General features: G+C 51.3%; 1 protein-coding gene across 9 annotated transcripts in view; it reads left to right on the top strand.

Moving 5' to 3' along the window:
• Positions 1–13,659: 13,659 nt before the first annotated feature.
• Positions 13,660–21,187, top strand: part of IQSEC1 (IQ motif and Sec7 domain ArfGEF 1) — a 392,952-nt gene continuing 385,424 nt past the window's right edge. For 7 of the 9 annotated variants that reach the window (XM_028843083.2, XM_077989951.1, XM_028843084.2 and 4 more), the window contains exon 1: positions 13,827–14,212. In XM_028843083.2, coding sequence (XP_028698916.1) covers positions 13,935–14,212 — 278 coding nt within the window. In that variant the 5' untranslated portion in view covers positions 13,827–13,934. Of the gene's footprint in view, positions 14,213–18,797; positions 18,965–21,187 lie in introns of those variants that run through there. The other 2 variants (XM_015130119.3, XM_077989975.1) reach the window with 2 other exon arrangements.

Raw genomic sequence — 21,187 nt, 5'->3', positions numbered from 1 at the left:
CAGCCATCTTTCTATATATTTTCAGTTAACTATGATTTCGTTTTCTTTCACTTTTAAATTGATCAAACTGTCTTGGTTCTATTTTGTTTTTCCTCTAGTGGTTTGGAAATTATACCTTCTATCTATCTTTTTCTAGTGGTTACTTTTACATTTTTAACATGCAGATGTACAGTTTTCTGATCATGTTTATTGTTTAACACGTCTACATTCCAACTTGATCTTTGTGGATTCTGATAAATCTCAGAGCCAGGGATCAGGCAGGAGTGACAATACGTGCCCCTGCCATGTGCCAGGCACTTTCCATGTGTTTCCACAGGTGATCTTATTTCATCCTCAGAGCCACCTGGCAAGCAGGGGTTAAACTGCCTGTCCACAGATGAGGACTGGGAAGCCCCAGTGGATGAGGAGAACTGCCCAGGGCTCATCAGCACATTGGTGGCCATGCAGTTTTCCTAGTCCTGGCTCTTTCCAGCAGCCCATCCCTCCCGTGCCCGACACTTCCTCAATGAAGAGGCAGATAAGCAGAAAGAGTGGAGACAAGAAAGGAAGTTGGAAATGAGAGCGTGCGGGGGAAGGGGAGAGTCCTCCATTGCCATCTGGCCTCTGTTTCCTGCCAGTGTGTGTTCTGGGTGCTTGGGAGCCTCGGGGAGCCCTGCAAGGGCTACCTTCCTGCCTCAAGTTCATGGGAAGAACACAGTTAGTGATTCAGTTCTGAATGAGGAAGGCAGGGACCACCCCAGCCTGGTAATATTACAGGCTTCTCAATCATGCATTCCCCATTCATTCATTTGTCAGATGTTTCCTGGGCTCTTCTTGGTGGCAGGGTATGGAAGCTGAGGGTGCTCTAAAGGATTAATCAGACAGGGTCCCTGCTCTCAGAATCCAGGTTGAAATGAGAGGGAGATAAGCATAGAGAGTATCACAACCAACGATCATCGTTCCCTCTCAGTTTATCATTATGGTTACATTTTGAAAAGCTGATATGCACTCCAGCCTGCGTGGCAGAGTGAGACTCCGTCTCGGAAAAAAAAAAAAAAGAAAGCAAAAGAAAAAGTGATACCTGTGCATGGAAAACAGCAGCTGAACTTTATGAAAGGCTACAGACTCAGTTTCCTTCCTACCTCAGGCTACCATTATTTTGTGAAAAGGTGAAATATATATGAGGAGGTATAAAAAGCCCAGAGGTACCCACTTAACATTACCTGGGGTGTATCTTGGAAAGAGCCTGTACATATTCAGGCTCATGACGCTGCACATTGCTTCCGACTTCTGCACTCCTGGGGACATCCCACAGCCACTGTCCTGTGCCGGGCTTTTGTCATTTTATCCTGAGGGTCGCCCTCATCAGTCCACAGAGAGCCTCCCCAACCTCACATGAGGCTGCAGAGGCTCTGCAGAAGGGGCTGTCCTGGCTTCCATTGAGCATGTGAGTGAGCATATCTGTGGAATATGTTCTTAAAATTGGAATTGTTGGGTCAAAGGGCGTGTGCATTTGAAATCCACCTCAAGATTCTCCAGCTGCTGTGTGAGGAGGTTGTGCCATTTGTCATCCAGCAATGTCTGAGAGTTTTAATTTTCCCACATCCCCATCAAACTGGTGAAGACCATCTTTTAAAAAAACAGCAGGGTGGGCCGGGTACGGTGGCTCACATCTGCAATCCTAGCACTTTGGAAGCCAGGCAGATCACCTGAGGTTAGGAGTTCGAGACCAGCCTGACCAACATGGAGAAACCCTATCTCTACTAAAAATACAAAATTAGCCGGGTGTGGTGGCACATGCCTGTAATCCCAGCTACTCAGGAGGCTGAGGCAGAAGAATCTCTTGAACCCAGGAAGCGGAGGTTGCAGTGAGCCAAGATTGCGCAGTTGCACTCCAGCCTAGGCAACAAGAGCGAAACTCTGTCTCAAAAACAAAAAAACAAAACAAAAACCCAGCAGGGTGAAGAGTTTTGAGAGCTAAAAGGAGCCCCCCAACCCCAGTGGCTGTAAGACTTGGGGCTGCCGGAGGGAGGTGCCAGTTGAACTGGGTCTTGTAGAATGATTAGGAGTTTGCCAATCTGGGGAGTGTGTGGAAGGGGTATAGGAAAGAGGGAACAGCATATATAAAAATACAAAGGTGTGGGAGCACATGACGTGACCAAGGCAAAAAAATCCAGGAAACGTAGAGGAGAGAACGTGGATGTCCCGTGATGAAGGGCACTGCTGGCTGGGCCGTGCCCCTTTCTTGCCACTGTCCTCTATGATAGGCATCAGAGCAGCCAGCCCATTTCGGTGGAATAATCCATAAGCCATTGGAAGGGGTGCAGAGCCGGGGAAGCCACTCACTCAGGGCCTAGAACTCAAGGTCACAACCCCGTCCTGCCCCTAATGCACTGAGTAATCTTGGGCAAATGACTCCCCTCACAGGCTCCACTTCCTCATTTGCAGAGTGCACCCTACCATCCCACACCCGTTTGTTGGGAGGGCCCCTGTGCTGGGCTAGAGGGAGATGGCTGGTTTCTACCAGGGACTTGGCAGGCAGCCATTGTTCCAGGATGAGGGGTCCCCGGCTCTTACCTTTGGGACTTTTCGCTTCCGCCCATGCCCCTCACAGTATCATGGCTCTATGTTCTACAGTGAGACTCGATTTACCGAGCACACAGCATCTGTCTCAGCCAGGCAACCTGCTACTTGCCACTGGTGGGTGTCAGGCAAAGCAGCAAACCTAAGAGACCACGTTTGATTGTTTCTGCGTGAATCCCTCACCCTGTGACTGTGTGCAGCTCTCCAGAAATATGCTTTGAAGACAAAGCAGGACAGAGTGTGCATCTCTCGCCTGAGCCGCTATATTCCTTAGAAGTGAAATGACCCCAGGCCTTGCCTTTTCCCACACATAAGATAACATCTGGTGGGGTTGGTGCTTATGCCTCTGTGACCCCTAAATGCGCTCCCACACACAAACCTGGGTGTGATTCTGCTGTCACTTCTGAACAAGTTTAATGTGAATTTGCGCACATTAATCCTCCACCTCCTGTGTATAAGCCATGGGCTGAAATGCCGTGCAGGAACGGCCTGACCGTGCAGCCTCTCTAAAGGGCTCTTCCTGGCTACAGGCCTCAGTCTACAGTCCTCAGTAAGGCTTCCACATGAAACTGACTTTAATTCTTTGAAAGCTTGATCTTTTCTTTCTTTAGTTGACAATCATGGCGACCACAAAGGGACTCAGACTAGACTGCCCATGGTCATCTGGAACATGTGGGCATGCAGCACCCTGGTACCAGCACAGGCCCTGTGAGCGTCTCTGCTTCCACCATGGTTGCAGACAACTGGAGGAGTCTCTCCTGAGTCTCAGACCTTCCATTTAGCTGACGGTCCTGAGGTTTTTTCAACTTGTTGCGCTTGCTTGTTGATGTGGGGTAAGTTCTTCCTTGAGACTTTTCATTTCTCCAGAAGGGGAATTCTCCTAGTTAAAAGATATTAGGAAGGAACAGATAGCTGAGGCTATCTTACTGGCTGGGTTGTGCCAGGGCTTCCCTCTCAGTTTGCCTCTGTAAACAAGGCTCAGCAGGACAGACACTACTACAAATCTCTGAGGGTTTGACCTGCGTCAACTCTGAAGACAAGGGACACTCGCTCCTTTAGCCAGATTCTGACTTGTCTCCAGGTGACCAGAGATCTGTGGAAGTGTTGGAGGTACAATCCTTACGATGTGCAGCAGTCCCACAGGAAATTCCTTGTCACAAGTAATTAACCAGTGGCTCATCTGGAGATGCACACAGAAGGGTTAGTCACCCAGTGTTCTGAGCCTCCACGATTGCTTTAAGCAACCCAAGGGAGAAACCGAGACACGTAAGGCAGCCACTGGCAGTGCTCGGAACAGCGCAGTTTCTTTTCTTTTCCCTTCCTTCCTTCCTTCCTTCCTTCCTTCCTTCCTTCCTTCCTTCCTTCCTTCCTTCCTTCCTTCCTTCCTTCCTTCCTTCCTTCCTTTCTTTCTTTCTTTCTTTCTTTCTTTCTTTCTTTCTTTCTTCTTTCTTTTTTTTGAGACAGAGTCTCGCTCTGTTGCTCATGCTGGTGTGCAGTGGTTTAAGCAATTCTCTTGCCTCATCCTCCTGAGTAGCTGGGATTACAGGCGCCCACCACAACGCTAGGTTAATTTTTTTTTTTTTTTTTTAGTGGAGGTGGGGTTTTACCATGTTGGCCAGGCTGGTCTTGAACTCCTAACTTCAAGCGATCTGCCCGCCTCAGCCTCCCAAAGTGCTGGGATTACAGGCAAAAGCCACCATGCTCAGCCAAGACAGCACATTTTCTTTTGAGAAGGGTCTCACTCTATCTCCCAGGCTGTAGTGCAGAGGCACAGTCTCAGCTGACTGTGGCCTCCACCTCCTGGGCTCAAGCAATCCTCTCTCCTCAGCCTCCTGAGTAGCTGGGACTACAGGTGTACACCATCATGCTCGGCTATTATATATTTATGTATTTATTTTTTGTAGAGACAGGGTCTCACTATATTACCCAGGCTGGTCCTGAACTCCTGGGCTCAACTGATCTTCCTGCCTCAGCCTCCCGAAGTGCTGGGATTACAGGGGTGAGCCAGTGTGCCCAGCCAAAGCAGCTCATCTCCCCACCACATTTCTCAGTAGCAGTGCTGCTTTGCTGAGCTCTCACAATGGAAAACAAATCATCGAAAACTGAAACAACAGGGTCATTGAACCACCAACCTCCAGTCAGCACTCCAGCAGGCTTTGTGTATAACACACACGGAGCTTACACTGGCAAGTGTCTCTTTGGATGGGAGGACTTTAGTAAAGGAGATTTAACTTTAAAATGGCCAAAAATGGGATCTTCCAGTGTGTCCCTGGAAACACCCCCAAAATATATCTCTTATCCTGTGCAGATATTAAATGATTTAAATTGTTTGGTAAATTGTATGGGAGGCATTGTCAAATGATAAATGGTACTAGATCTTTTTTCAGTTACATTTATGGGTATGTTATTGATATAAATGTTCCAAAAATAATATAAATTCATAAAAATCTAATGTTATCACTAATAATTTTGATTGTTATATTAAATTGTTTGTAAGTTATATTTGTGTGGATATGTTGTTAATATAAATATTCCAAAGATTATATAAAATTTATAAACGTCTAACGGTCCTGATGTGACACTATCAGTCATAATTCTGGTTGTTATCTTAAAATGCTGTGTGAAACAGAAATAACTAAATTTCATTGTCAATTAAAAACTTTCATCAGATTTTAACCATGGCTATTCTAAGTTTTATTATCCACAGTTATTGTTATAAATTATTCTCTAAAAACATTTGCAGGCTGAGTGCAGTATCTCACGCCTATAATCCTAACATTTTGGGAGGCTGAGGTGGGAGGATTGCTTGAGCCCAGGAATTTGAGACCAGCCTGGGCAACGTAGTGAGACCTGGTGTCTAAAAAAAATTTAAAAATTATCCAGGTGTGATGATGTGAGCCTGTAGTCTTAGCTACTCAGGGGGCTCAGGTGGGAAGATCGCTTGAGCGCAGGAGGTTGAGCCTGCAGTGAGCTGTCATGATGGTGCCACTGTACTCCAGCCTGGGTGGCACAGTGAGATCCTGTCTCAAAAACAAAACCAAAAACACTTGCAATTAGCTCTAGTCCAAAATTGTTTTTCATAAAAAGACTGTAATAAATATGGGTATCAAAAGGGGAAAAATATTACAACTGATTTTTAAAAAACGATACAGATATATGTTCCAGTTTTGCTAAATCGTTATCATGGGTTTTTCGATCTCTAACTGACTTTAATGCTATTAAATATGTATTGCTACCTATAATCTGTAATATCCTTGTGGTAGTCCTGTTGAGGTATTGTGTTAGGTACAGGAAATGGCAATGTCACAAAGAACAACAACAACAACAAAACCCAGATCGTGCTAGTTAAAAGTAGACGCAATCCGGTGTGTTTTCTGCAAAATAGCAGAGTAGGCATGCTGAGCCCCATACAACTACCATTGAAGCTTCCCCGCCTTCCTAGGCAAGAGTCTTCTTGGCTACATAAGACAATAAGTGCTTGTCTTGTAAATGCAACTGATAGCTGATTTATGAACAAAACAGGGAACTTGTTAGACAAAGTAACAAACCTAAGAAGCCATGTTTGCTCATTTTGGCTTGTCAGCATAAAGTGTAGCTCTCCAGAAAGACATTTTGAAGGCAAAGCAGGCTAGATCACAAGGCTCCCACATCTCTGACCGGAGTCACTATTTTTTAGAAGTGAAATAACCCCAGTCCTTGCCTTCTCCTACACTTTAAGATAACGTCTGCTGGGTTTAGTGCTTATGCTAAAGACATGCACTCCCACACCCAAACCTAGGCGTGACTCTGCTGTAATGTAACTTCTGAACAAGTTTAATGTGGATTTGTGCACATTAACCCTCCACCACCTGTATATAAGCCATGGGCTGAAATGCTGTGCAGGAATGGCCTGATAGAGCCTCTTTAAAGGGCTGCTCCTGGCTACAGGCCTCAGTCTATAGTCCTCACTCAAGCTTCTACATAAAACTGATTTTCGGCCGGGCACGGTGGCTCACGCCTGTTATCCCAGCACTCTGGGAGGCTGAGGTGGGTGGGTCACCTGAGGTCGGGAGTTCAAGACCAGCCTGACCAATATGGAGAAATTCTGTCTCTACTAAAAAAACAAAAATAGCCGGGTGTGGTGGCATATGCCTGTAATCCCAGCTACTCAGGAGGCTGAGGCAGAAGAAGAATCTCTTGAACCCAGGAGGCAGAGGATGCAGTGAGCCGAGATCACGACGTTGCACTCCAGCCTAGGAGACAAGAGTAAGACTTCGTCTCAAAAAAAAAAAAAAATTGACTTTATTTTTCTAAAAGCTTGATCTTTTCTTCAGTCAACATAGGGTTGACTGGGCCATGGATTCCATGGTCCAGTGCCCTCCAGGGGTTGGTAAACATGACCATGTAAGCACCCAACTTGATCAATAGCAGAGGGCATCTGATGGTGGCTAGGTGGGACAGCCACAGCAGGAAGGTGGGTTCCTGCTGCCGCCTCCAAGGAGCCAGGCGGGCTGGGTGTCCTCAGGGTGCACCCCTTCTCTCCTCCCTCCATCTTCCTGGCTTCAAGCCAGGCTAGGAGGTGGGGGACAGCTGCAGGAGGTGACGGTGTCACTTATGGAGACCCTGCTGTGTGCCTGGCTGGCCTCTTGACTTGCTTTGGCCAACAGAACAGGGTAGAAGAGTCACTGATATGGGTCTGTGCCTCAGAAAGCCTCCAGCCACCACTCTCGCAACAGCAAGGAAGGGTGAACTGCGTGAATGCTAGGACGGTTCCGAGCCCCCAGCACCAGGGCTGGCAGGCCTGTGGGAACTAGGGGTGAGAAAACTGATGCTCCTGTGAGACCAGTGAAGGGAAGGCCTCAGGGGAGGTGGCCACCATTCACCTGGAGACAACTGTAGCCAGGTGGGGCCTATCCCAGAGAACCCCAAGGCTACATTCTTTGCATGAAATCTCCTGCCCTTAAAATGGTGGCAGTGGATACTCATTATGTTAAACGCTGCCTGTCTTGGGCTGGGATGTCGGCTGCCCCATTTGCAACCTTTGTCCTGGGGTCAAGTTTAGTTATGGGACTGAGAGCCATGTCTCCACCGTGCCTGTGGCACCGATTCACACATTTCTTCCTTCAACAAGGACCCAGTGATCTGTGGCTTATCTGGGCTAGGCCCTTGGCTGGAGGTTGCAGCCTAGGTGAGAGGCTGGCAAGGCTTCCCTGGACAGGTGTGTCTAGGGCTCTGACCCAGTACAGGGCTCCTGTGGCGGGGGGCTTCATGCTGAGTGTGGGGAAGCCAATTACCTACCCTCACTGCACCCCATCGCCCTACTCCAGGGTGAGCCCTCACAGGAACACTGAAAGAATGACCAGTATTCTTACTTTAAGCCACTCTAGTTGGTATGCAGTGGTATCTCAGTGTAGTTTTTTCCCTAACAGTTCTACTGAGATGCAGCAAATATGCCAAATAACTCACCATTTTGAAGTGTGCAACCCTATGACCTTTAGAGTACTCATAGATGTTTGCAACCATCACCACAATCGATTTCAGACCATTTTCATTACCCCATAAGGAAATCTTCACCCTCCACTCCTGCCCCTAAGTTGTGGGCAACCACTAATCTACTTTCTGCCTCTATAGATTGGCCTGTTCTGCACATTTCACTGAACACGAATCATACAACGTGTGGTCCTTTGTGACTGGCTTCTTGTACTCAGCATGATGTTTCCAAGAGTCATAATGTTTTCCATTCTCTCGGGCATATACCTAGGAGTGGAATTGCTGGGTCATGAGGTTTAAATGTTTACATGTTTGAGGAACTGCCAGGCAATTTCCCAAAGCGCTGCACCATTTTACTTTCCTGACAGCGGTGTATGAGGACTCCAATGTTTCTCCCTCCTCACCAACACCTGCTAGTGCCAGTAGTTTTTGTTCCAGCCAACCTAGTGGGTTGCACCTGGTGGGTATAAGCAGTTAAGTGGTGTGTCAAGCTTTTGATTTGCATTTTTTCTGATGGCTAATAATGTTGAGCATCTTTCCTTGTGTTTATGATATCCTCTTTGTAGTAATGTCTATTCAGATCCTTTCCCATTTTTAAATGAGTTATTTGCCTTTTTTGTTAATGAGTTGTAAAATTTCTTCATGTATTCTAGATACATGTCTCTAATCAGGAACGTGAACAGCAAACATTTTCTCTTCTGTGGGTTTTCTCTCTTCTGTCATTTTCTTTACTGAAGTCCTTCAAAACATAGAAGCTTTCAATATTGCTGTTTCTCAGTTTATCTCCTTTTCCTTTATTGCTTTGCTGTTGGTGTCATCTCTAAATCCCTGGGGTTTTAACTTGCATTTCCCTAATGACTGAAGATATTGAACTTCTTTTAATTTGCTTATTTGGCATTTATATATCTGTGGTGAAATATCTGTTTAAAATGTATGCCCATTTTTAATTGGGTGTTTTTTCTTGTTTTTACTGAGTTGTAAAAGTTCTTTGTATATTCTACACACAAGTCCTCTGCTGGATATCAAGTTTGCAAATATTTCCTCCCAGACTGACTTATCTTTTCATTTTCTTAACAGTTTCTTTTGAAGACCAAGTTTTTTTTTTTATTGCAGTGAAGTCTAATTTGCTGGTTTTTTCTTCACTTACAGTTCATGCTTTTGGTGTCACATTTAAGAAATATTTGCCAAATTCAAGGCCATTAAGAGCTTTTCTAGAAATTGTACCTATTTACCTCTTACACGGGTTCTGTGATCTAGTCCCAGTTAATTTTGTAGATACTCTGAAATGGAGGTGGAGGTTCATTCTTTTTGCATATTATCCCAGCAGTTGTCCCAGCAACACTCATTGAAAGACTATTCTTTCACCCATTGAGTTGCCTTGGCATCTTTGTCAAAAATTGATTGACCACATATGGGTAGGTCTACTTTGAGACTTTCTTCTAGTTTGTCAATTTATGTGTCTCTTTTGACGCTGGTACCCATTGTTTTGATTACTCTTGCTTTATACTAAGTGTTGAAACTTAGTAGTGTAAGTCCTTCTGCTTTGCTTTGCTTTTTGGTGATGTGAGTGGGATAGTTTGTATTGGATGACACTCCCTGTGTGCTGTATCTCAGGGCCCTGCCCATTGAATATCAGAGCATTGTCAGTCATTCTCATGACCAAAAACATCCCACACCAGATTTTCAAATGTTCTGATCAGGGAAAATACCCTCTTAAGAGAACTCTTCTCTAAAGGAACAAGAATCAGAATGGCATCAGCAGCACTAGGTTACGGAGGAAAATGGAGCAAACCCTTCCCTGGTCTGAGGAAACTAATTTGTAACCTGGAATTCTACACCCAGCCAAACTACCAATCAAGTCTGAGGGCAAAGTAAATACTTTCAGACACACAAGAACTCGGAGACCTACCCATAGGCTGTGTCTGTCAGAATTGCCTGAGGATATACTCTGTAAAGTAGAAAATGAATCCAAGAAAGAGAATATACAGGATCCAAGAGTGGACTCAATTCAGAAGTGTAATGCCAAGAAATCCCCAATAATAGCTGTGTAAAGGCCCAGGAAGCAGTCAGCTCAAATTATAGTAGTGAGTCAGAGAGTGTTCAGGGGAAGGTTTTTAAGGAAAAAAATTAATTTATTATAAAAAGGACAATATTAAAAAGATTCGATGATCTTACTGAGAAGCTGGATGTAAATAATAATAGGAAAATTAACAAATGATTATACATAGTATACCTCCCCTTTCTCTGTTTCCTCCTCCATATTTTTGTAACCTTCATTTTTTTGGAGTGCACACTCACATCTTCCTTTCTGCAGTTGAATTTAAATTACTTGGCCTCGAATTTATCACATTGGAAATGCCGGTGATCAGCTTTTTCAGGTGGCAGAATGTATCTGTATACAAAGCAGGGAGACCTTAACTAGAGTTACAGACTAACATGCACATCCTATAAATCCTAACGAGGTCAAAGGACTGGTGTGAAGATGGGAGAGAAGGGGAAGGAGAATGTCCTGGGTCACCTCCCAGGGAAACATTCTGAGAGGGAGGTTTGCACACAGGAGGTTTCCTGGGGAGAGCCCAGGGGCCGGCACCAGCGAAGGAGAGAAGAGGCAGGATTGGCAGAGGGAGAGGCTGGGCCATAGTGTGAATCCTACAGAGGCTTGGCTAATCCCACAGGAGCTCTGGAGCTAGGATGACCCTGCAGAGTTGCCCAAATTGAGGCAAAGGGGCCAGGCTGTTGTCTTCCTGCATGGACCAGTCGCTAGTTGGGGGCTGCCCTGGGAAGGGGAATGTAATCTTGAAGATTTTGTCAGCACAGGACAATTTCCCGAGAGGGTCTTTGCTGTGAGCTGGGGCAAGGCAAGGGCCTCACCTTGAAGGGGGAACCTGGGCAGCGACCACGGCATCCATGACACGGTGCTCCAAGGACTCTAGAGGCTCTGATTCTTTTATTGAACATCGTGGGAATTTAGATGAGAGATTGCAGCTGAACTGGTTGGCCTTTAATTGCTCTGATGGCTCGGTGCTGCCAGCTGAGTGAAAGCAGTACATCCTGTCCCTCTGTGTCTCATCTGCCCTCTGCTCATCAGTGTTCCTATGTTCGGGGCCATGTGGTGAGACTGGGAGAGACCCCTGGGTGCCCAAGAGCCCTGAGTCCAGTCCAGAGGCAGGTGGGAAGCCGATTAACTCACTGTATGCGGGGGTCAGAGCAGGGAGGCTGGAGGATGAGACCACAGGGCTTGAGTGTGGGGCCCTGTAAGATAGCTCTGGCCTGTGCCTGCTCATCCCCCTTGCTCACTCTCTGTCTCCATGTGAGAACTCCTAAAGAGCAGGGGCCCAGAGCCTGGCCACAGTCGATGCTCAGCCACATTTGCTAAAGGAGTGGCTGGCTGAGGCTCTTTGAAGAAGAGGCCTCCCTTCTCTGGTGGGGACAGGCATTTTTCCTCTCTTGCCTGCGAGCTGGGAAGGAGGGTGGACTTGGCCCCATTGCTGATGGCAGACTCCGCTGTAACCTCCAGCTCCAGGGGAGCTGGCTGTCACTGGAACACCCCTGAGTCCCAGGAATGGAAAGCAAGGCAGATGAGTGAGGCAGAGGGGGAGGACAAGCCTGAAGGGCTCCCTGCTCCCACTCCCACCACCTAAGGAGGAATCCAGGGAGCCAGGCAGGCCACTGCTGGTGTTCACCACCTATGCCCTGAGGACCTCTCCGCTTGCCTCGGAGCCTGGGGAGTGGCAATTCCAGGAGGACAGGGCCCTGCCCAGGCCTCGGGTGCAGTGCTCCTGCCTGGAGGCTTGAACAGTACCTTGTTGGCCTGTTGTCATCTTCTGCCCTGGCCAAGCCTGGAAGCTCCTGAAAGGCAGGGCTGAGGCCTCCTCCCCTTATGGTGTCTGGTGTCACACTGGCCTGGTACACATTGGGTGCTCTGTCTGCTGACTGGCAAGGTGACCTGCCTCAGGGAGCAAGGAGGCAGTGCAGAGATGGAGATGTGGGGTCATCTGCAATCGGGAACAGCTGGAAGGGGTGTCTGGGGGCTCCACATAGGCATTGAGCATAGAAGGGGAGCCTGGCTGCTCCTTCCCTAACCCCTGCAGCTCTGTCCATCAGCTGTGATCCTCACCGACAGGCACTAGGGTTTAGAGTTGCCTTCCCTCCAGCCCCAAACACTGGCGGAGACCTGTGTGCAACTGCAGGGTCAGGCCTCCCATAAGGTTGTGAGAAGCCTGGGCTACATGGATCCCTTTTTGGGAAGCTCCTCAGATATTATAAAATGAGGAGATATTAGAATAGAGTTGCAAAGATGTTGGTATATTTTAAATTTATAAACCAAAATGATAAATGATTTGTACATGTACCAATAGGATGGTATCTAATGGTGTTCTTCAAAAGGCAATGATAGGATTTATAAAGATAACATTAATCTTGAGAACAGGACGTGTCTTAGAAACGAGGGACAAGTTTAAAGTTGTGTTGAGTTTTCATTCAGGGTGGTGGGCGTATGATCTCATCCTGGTACAACAGTTCTTGGGGAACTTGAGGTTTCCAGTACATGGCCCCACTGCCATTCTGGGCCCTGCCCATGGGATACCCGAGATGGGACACCGAAGGAGGCCTGAGGACCCTGGAGGGTCTGAGGTCTCTCTATGCAGTCTCCTCCTCTCCTGGGGGTGGAGGGATAGCAACAAACATGAATATGGAACACCAAGTGGCAGTGAAGCTGGTGTAACAAAGGCAATGCCTCCCGTATGTAAATAACAGCTTAAAAAACATATGAGATGTAGCTAAAGCTTTATCCAGAGGTAAATTTATAGCCTTAAATGCATTTACTAGAAAACGGAACTACAGAAATAAGCCAGCTACAGAAATAAGCCAGCTCAAGTCAAAGAGATGGAAAAGTGAGTTTTAACCCCAAAGAAACTTGGTGTATGAAAATTGCAAAGATTAAAAAAAAAAATCAACAAATGGAAAATATTTTGTCTGAGGAAACGTAGGCTCCAAGGGGTAAAACAAATTGCTGCAGATCTCCACGCCCGTGCAGAGGCTGGGCTTCCCTCCACAGGCTGTCTGTTCCCCCGCCCCAAGTGTGAGTGCCAGGTTGGGCCCCTGAGCCTTGGCAGCTCAACAAATAGAACCATGGAGACTTTAGGGCCACCTTCTGGTTGCAACTGGGAAGGGACGGCCGGGGAAACGTCTTGCTTCTGCAAGTACTAAACATTCCTAGTGTTTTATTTTATTATTTTATTGTTATTTTTGTAGAGCCAGGGTCTTGCTCTTTTGCTCAGGCTGGTCTCAAACTCCTGGGCTCAAGCGATCCTCCTGCCTCGGCCTCCCAAAGTGCTGGGATTACAGGCGTGAGCCATGGCACCCTGCCCATATCCAGTGTTTTAAGTAGACTCAGATCAGTAAGAAATGCCAATGGTCTCGTGTGTTGTTTATTTTTTATTCACACTTTCCCTAAAATCGTCCTCTGTTGGATTCGAGATGTATTTCACGGAATCGCTTCTGATTTAAGGCGCCCGAGGCGGCCGCGGAAGGATGGAGCGGTCCCCGACGCCTGGCGCGGAGGCGCGGAACCCAGGGGCGGTCCCAGCAGGCGGCGCCCTCCCCGCCTCTTCCCGCGCCGCGGCCGGCACTTTGCAAAACTCCTCGCCTGCCCGCGGCGGCCGCAGCTCCGCGCCCTGCCGCCCCGGCTCGTCCGCGGGGCAGCGGGCGGCGGAGCGCGGCGGCGCGGGGAGCAGGAGGCGCGGGGGCCCCGGGGGCGGCGCCGGCGGAGGCGGGAGCCGAGGCGGGGCCGCGGCAGCCCCGCGCCGCGCCGAGCCGCCGTCCCCGCCGCGCAGCCATGGCCGCGCCGCCGCCGCCCCGCCGCCCGCTCGCCTGAGGCGCGGCCGGCCTCCGGGCGGGGGGCCATGGCCAGCGCCGCCGAGCCCCCCGGCCAGGCGGCCGAGTACCTGCAGGAGCTGACCCGGATCGTCGCCGCGCAGCAGGAGCTGCTGGCGCGCCGGCGGCGGCGCATCGAGGAGCTGGAGCGCCAAGTGGCGCGGCTGAGCCGGGAGAACGCCGGCCTGCTGGAGCGACACCGGCGACACCTGGCTGCGTGCGCCCGCCGCCCCGACCCGGGCCCCAGTCCCGGCCCCGGCCCGCAGCCGCTCGGCGCCATCCCAGAGCTCGGCGGTCGCCGAGACAAGTAAGCGGGGCCCGGGGCGGCGGGCGTGCCGGGGGCGTGGGAACTTCTTGGGGCCCGCGGCTTCCCTCGGGGCTTGGCTGGCAGGCGGGCGGGTGCGGGGGGGCGTGTGGCCGGTCCGGGAGCGCCCACGCCCGTCGCCAGACCCCTAGGGGCTCCCTGGGATTCTCTGGCGGGGTCGCCTCCCAGACCCGGAGCTCGATCTCGGGTGGGGACTGCGCTCCCTGGAAAGGGGCTCCAGGGAGCTGCCCAGCGCTCCCGCCGGCCTGGCTCTGCGATGCAGCGCGGACTCAGAGTCGGCGACCCCCGGAACTCGGATGCACCGGGCGGAGGTCTGTCCGGGGAGCGGATCTAGGTCTCGCAGCAGCAGGGCCAGAACTCCCGACCCGGAGATCCCGAGACCGGTAGGGAGGGGTCGCGGGCCGCGCGAATCCCGCCCTGGAGCGAGCCTGGGTCGCTTGCGGGTCGCGGTGTCCCTGGAATGGACTCTGCGCTGTGTCCAGTCCGGGACGCGCAGAGCCCTCCTCTCTGGACGCCTCCGTCTTTTACTTCAAGGCTGGGGTTAATTCCCGACCGCCTCGCCCAGGGATTACCCGGGGCCATTTCGGACCCAGGATTAAGTGAGGGATGGGGAGAGGTACAGGGCGGGGCTGTCCAGCAGGCCTGGACCCCAGCGTCCCTGTCGGCTCGCAGCCCGCCGGCCGGGTTCCTGTTTGCCTCCTATGGGTGTGGGTGTCGAAACCCGGAGCAGCCTCACCCTGTGGACCTGTGGGCGCCCATCTGGGGCAGGACAAAGGGGCTGGTAGGCTTCGGTGCCGCTGGGGCGGGGTTTCTGCTGCTTTGTGCCCTCTGCCTGCCCCTCTGCTTCTCTGTCTTCAGGATCACCCGGGGCACACTATGAGTTGGCCTGGGGAAGACTAGAAATCACTGTGTGGTTGGGGGAGTGGCCGTGGTCAGGGCTTCAGGACAGTTTTCCTGCTGGGCGGCCCTTCCAGGGTGGAAATGGGGGAGGAGTTAGCCGTGGTCCCAGAATGGGGGGTGGTTCCTGATTCCCAGGAGTCCCAATACTGTCATGGAGACCCGAGTTTCCCACCCCAGGGGGGCTGCAGTGACTGCGGCCATGGGACAGGCCCTGCTTACTGCCCTGCCTGGAGGGTGTGCTGGCTCTGGGCGGTGCCAATGGGGCTGGGGGGCTCTTTGGAGGAGCATTGTGAGGATGGGGTCGGGCTGTGGGTGATCGCATGGCTCTGTGTGTGTGTCAGACTCTTGCTCTCTGTGAATGAGGAGGGAGGAGCAGGGTGTGTGTATAGCTCCTAACTGGTGTCACTGGGAGGAAGCAGAGACCCCGCCCACTGCCTGTCTGGGCCCCACTCCTGGCCCTCCGGAGTCTCTAAGACTCCCTTCACTCTTCAGTCCTGCCACAGCAGCTGTGGGTCTCCTGGAGCTGGTCTCAGAGGGGCCCGGGCCCTTTCCCCCACACCAGGAGAAAAGAGAAGCTGGGGTTGCCCAAGGAAAGTCCTCAGCAGCTTGGGGAGGTGGCACCAGGGTAGGTCCCGAGTCCCTGCTTTCACGGGAAACAGAGACACGTTGGTTGGCACATGCCTCACACCACCACCCTGGGGAATGGCTTCCTTTTTCCCCTCAGCGTCACCCCTGGTGACCACGCAGGGGACAGGAGGATGCTGAGAGGCAGCACATCTGTCCTGCCCTGGGGCATCTGGGTTGCATCCAGGCAGCCCCTGGCCGGGGGAAGCCAGGATGGGAAGGCTGGGATTTCGTTTCAGAAGCCCCTGGCTCTGTGTCCACCTGGCTTCCCCTTAGTGGAGACACAGCCATGGTCTATGAGAGAGAGCATCGCCTTTAGGGAAAGCAGGGTAGCAGTACAGTTCTCAATCCACGGTCTAGGTCGAGCATGGCTTTCAAACTTGAACGTGTACACCAGGAGCCTGGGAATCTTGCTACAATGCAAATGCTGAGCCAGTGGGTCTGGGGCGGGCCGGAGTCTGCATCTCTAGCTAGCTCCTAGGACACCCACTGCTGCTGGGCCCGGGCCCCAGGGTGAGCAGCAAGGCTGTGGGGAGTCCTGGTGTGAGCAGGAGCTGTGGGTAGGTTCTCTTCAAGATGGAGCAGCTGGGTCCATTTTTGTACATCTGATTCACTCCCTAGTCTTTTGGGAAGGAGAGTGCTGGGGTCTCCTCCTCTCACAGGAGACTCACAGGGACGGGTGCATCATGCAGCCTGCTCACATGCGTAGGGTTCTGGGCCCCCCGGGACTGCTCTGCAAACCATGGGTTGGACGTGTCCTACTGCCCATCTGTAGAGCAAGGTGATTTATGCCTAAGGAACATGGGATAACCAATCCCCTTGAGGACTTTTATTAAGCACCTGCTGTATGCAGACTCATTATCAATGTGCTTGGAAACATAAGAGGAAGAATGGAGAGGAGAGGAAGAGAATAAGCAACTCTGTGTGGAGAGACCAACGTGAGTGGACAAACTAGGGTCCCAGGCCCAGCCCTGCACTTCCCATCTGGTGACCATGGGACAAGTCACACTACCCCTCCTAGCCTCGGGTTTTCTGAAATGCAGGCAAAGCAGGAATGATCATAGCTGCCTCCCATACTTTTTTGAGGATTAAGCAAAGATGGGCATGGAGGAAACTGGTATACTGTAAGTGCTTAATGCAGGTCAGATTCTTTCATCGTCCACCTGTTTCTCATTTCTTTGGGGCCAGCTGAGTACAGGCAGGGGGTGAGAACTTTGGAGCCGGGTGCAGGAGGCATGGAGAGGGGAATGGGTTACCGTGAAGAGGGCTGCCCAGAGGCTAGGTGGGGGTTGAGCATGGGTTTCCCAAGGCGACAGGGCCATGCAAGGCCACAGCATCAGGACTGACTTCCTGCTGGGGACTGAGGTCCCCTTTTCCCCTGCCTGCACACAGAGGCCCTGTGAGGGAGGGTCTGGCGAGCATGCCAGGCTAAGCCAGGCCTGGCTGACCTCCTACTCAGCCTCCAGATTCTCTGGCCTGAGTCAGGAGCCCCCAGCCCGCCGCACAGACAGAAGGTGCAGTGACTCGGGGGGGGATGGATAGATGCAATTGAGAGACCACTGAGCAGCCTAGTCCTGGGACAACAGTTAGCCTGGCACTGCCTCACCCATGTAGTCCGTGGGCAGGTTGACTTTGTGTGCCGGAAGCGTCCAAGTCCAGAAACCTTTAAACTCTTTCTCAGAGAGTGCTCTTTCATGCCTTGACGCTCCCTGAAAAATACCATCGTGAATTTCTCAGCTCTGGGAAAAACAGGATGATAACAGGAAAAAATACAGTGATGGGATGCCTGTGGTTACTTTGATTATTTGGCTATGCTTTTTCCCTGACATCAGAATTCATATCCAAAGTCTGGTTGGCTACATGCTAGTGATCTGTTTCTGGAATTGCTGTCTGCTCACTAGAGGTTCAGACGCATAATAGGCACTCAGTAAAGATTTGTTGAGTGGATGAAGCCAGAGGGATCGATTAAGGCCATTGCATTTTCCTTTAGAAAGTCAGTTGAACTTCAGCAGGCACAAGTGGATTGACAACCACCCAGACCCAAATTCCAGGGAGCCGGGATGGGGCCGACGGCTGCATCCACCAGGGGCTTCCTGTGTGCCTGCCCTGCTTGCGGTCTATGCCTTGGTCAGGTCATCTCCTTGTCTCATCACTCCTGTGAGGCAGGTGCAGCTGCTGCTCCCATTTTACAGATGTGGAATCTGAGGCTCAGAAATCATGGCCTTGCCCAAGCTCTCCCATCTGGCTAGGAGGTGGAGCCAGGTCTGGCTCGGCCTCCCTGTCCAGCCCCCTGCCCCCCGCCCCCTGCCAAGATGGAGTCTTGCTCTGTCATTCAGAGCTGGAGTGCAATGGTGTGATCTCAGCTCACTGAAACCTCTGCCTCCCGGGTTCAAGCAATTCTCCTGCCTCAGCCTCCTGAGTAGCTGGGATTACAGGCGCCACCGTGCCCAGCTAATTTTTGTATTTTTGGTAGAGATGGGGTTTCACCATGTTGGTCAGGCTGCTCTCAAACTCCTGACATCAGGTGATCCACCCGCCTTGGCCTCCCAAAGTGCTGAGATTATAGGTGTGAGCCACCTTGCCCAACCTCCCCCCAGCTCTTATCCACCCACCACCTGCCCTTCATGCTGTCAAATGGCCAGACCATCTCCCAGGATCTTGGTGACTCCTGGCCTCTTGAGCTGGAGAAAGCCCAGATGGGAGGTTTCCGCCCTGCCGTGTGCAATCTTGTCACCAAGGCAGGGCTCCTGGTGTCATGTGGGGTGGCAGTGCAGAGGGGGCAAGGATTTAATGAGATGATCCCTTCCAGCCTTTGATCTTTCAGAGTTCCTTGGCAGAAGGAAACATCGCCTAAGGAGGCTGGGGGTGGGGGTGGGGAAGCCCAGTGGAGCGGCCTGCCTCACTTTCTGCTCCCCTCCAGCCCTTAAGTGCTGTCATATCAGTGGGAGAGGACGTTTTTCTGACGCTCTGAGTTGGTGACTCACTCTGGGGGAGGTTTTCAGTGGCATTCAGGCTCTGTTGATTTACCAAACCAGTATTCTTCCCGGGTTCGTGGTGACATTAACCGTACGGCGGCACGTCAGTTCAGAGGCAAGCTCGGCGTGGCCACTGATGAGGGGGCAGCAAGCAGAGACTGGATTGTCCTAATGGGCAGCAGACTGATGACACAGGAAGCCGCCCTCAGGAGGGTCCTGCCGGGAGCCCCGATAAGTGTGTTGTTCTTCAAAGTAGCCGGGAAGCAATGCTGGGCCAGGGGCTGGGGGTCTGAGGGCACTTAGGTGGGATTTCCTGTCCCCCCTTAGCAAAGAGGAGGGGGCTGTGGAGAGACCGAGTGAGGCGAGAGGGCTCTTTTCTGATCTCTGAGTTGGCAGAAAGGGTGGCAGGGCGGAGGGAGATACTGTATCATATTTTGGTTCAGTAATGTTCTTGTTCTCCCTGCCAAGATAAAGCCTGTGTCCAGTGCTGGGGAGGATGTCCCCAAGTCAGGAACGAGCTGCAGCGTGCTCTGGGAGACTTGTCCTGATGGGACAAAATGTGTTCAACTCCAAGGGAGTGGGGAGAGCAATTCTCATTTTCCAGCAGATGGTAGAGTCCACAGAAAGACGAAGGAGTGTGTCTCCAAAGCTCTCCCAGCTGTCTGACAAACTGGGCAAATTATTATTTTACAACCTGGAAAATAAACCATGAGATGTTTCTTTATCCAGCTCGAGCTGAGGAAGACAGCGAGTGGCACTGTGTGTGAAATAAAGTTGGGATCTACTTGTTTCTGACATTTGGTTTTCGCCTCCCCTTTCTGGATTCAGGCTCGCTGCACCTGCAGAGATCAGGAGGCTTGGCCGTGCTAGGAGGAGTGAGAGGGGTCGGTCACGTTGGAGGGGCCCGGAGTCAGGCATTTGGGGACATCAACATTTTTTGCCAGCTGGGTGGCTATTTCTCAGCTGTTTTGTCTATGACATTGTTTTGACAGCTGATCCGGTCTTTTGTGTCTTATTTTCTGTGTGGTTTTTTTTTTTTTTTTTTTTTTTTTTTAAGGAGCAGCGCTTTGCCTAACTTGGGAAGTGCACCATTCTAAGCTTGTCAGGGTGTCAGCCGTATAATTGCCACAGAGCAGCAGAAAAAACAACACAGGCCAGCCAGGCGTTCTGCAAGAACTGGAATAGGGGAGAAGGAGTTGACCTAATTGGAATGGAGCAGAGGCTGTCGTGGGGCCAGGAGGCAGTCCGAGTTCAGGGGCCTCCAGTGTTCTGCCCCTGCCTAGGGCAGACCCGGGCCAGGCTGCAACCAAGTGATTCGAACGGAAGCTCTGAGGCAACAAGGCCTTGAGAGTTTGAATGCTGCCCTCCGAGGGGTGGATATTCCAACAGGATGCACCGGGCCAGTTATGGCAAACATTGGGTGCTTCTGTTTTCATCGGGAAACAGCTGCTGCCTTGAGGTTGCCAACGCCTCTCTCCAGCCCATCGGCCTTGGCCTTGCTCTGGGGACCCCGCAGGCCCCCATAGGTGGCTCCTGAGCAGTTAGCCCTGTCCCTGCAGCAGGCTGGTAGGATCCTAGCCCTGCCTCAGCCACTTCCCTGCTGCTTGGACTTTCCAGGTAACAGCCCCAGCCTCTCTGAGTTGCTGTCTCTCCCCATGAAAATGGAGAAGGCCTCTTCCATGCAGAGAGAGCAGATACGGGAGTTGCCTGTGACCCGGCATTAGGTGGTGGCTCCAGGGGGAAGAATAGCCAGGGCATCAGTAATGGTTTTGAGGAGGCCGGGTGCAGTGACTCACGCCTGTAATCCCAGCACTTTGGGAGGCCAAGGTGGGCAGATCACGAGGTCAGGAGATCAAGACCATCCTGGCTAACACGGTGAAACCCCGTCTCTACTAAAAATAGAAAAAATTAGCCGGGCGTGGCGGCGGGCGCCTGTAGTCCCAGCTACTCGGGAGGCTGAGGCAGGAGAATGGCGTGAACCCGGGAGGCGGAGCTTGCAGTGAGCTGAGATCCGGCCACTGCACTCCAGCCTGGGTGACAGAGCGAGACTCCGTCTCAAAAAAAAAAAAAAAAAAAAAAGGATGCTTTTGAGGATTGTTTTCCCTCAGTGTTTTATTACAAAAATATTCAAACATACAGAAAAGTTGCAAGAGCCATATGGGGCAGAACACTGTCCCCCTGGGTTCTGCAATGAAGGTTTTGGAATATTTACTATGTTCCATGCCCCTCCGTCCTTGGAGGTGTCTGGAACCTTGTGGATGGGGAGCTCACATTGGTGGGGCACCTGCTGTGGCCCAGGAGCCAGGCCCTGCACTGGCTGCACCTGACCGCCACCTCTTCTACTTATACCCGTTCCTGGGCTGCTTGTCCTCGGTTAGGGCAGCTCCCCAACTGCCTCCACTTGGAAACATCATGCAAATGGGAGATGGAGACCTGTACATGGAAGATTACAGAGAGA

This window comes from Macaca mulatta, chromosome 2, assembly GCF_049350105.2.
Source record: "Macaca mulatta isolate MMU2019108-1 chromosome 2, T2T-MMU8v2.0, whole genome shotgun sequence".
NCBI classification, from domain to species: domain Eukaryota; kingdom Metazoa; phylum Chordata; class Mammalia; order Primates; family Cercopithecidae; genus Macaca; species Macaca mulatta.
The sequence above is the reverse complement of the archived record's forward strand: the minus strand, read 5'-3'. Positions and strand labels throughout refer to the sequence as shown.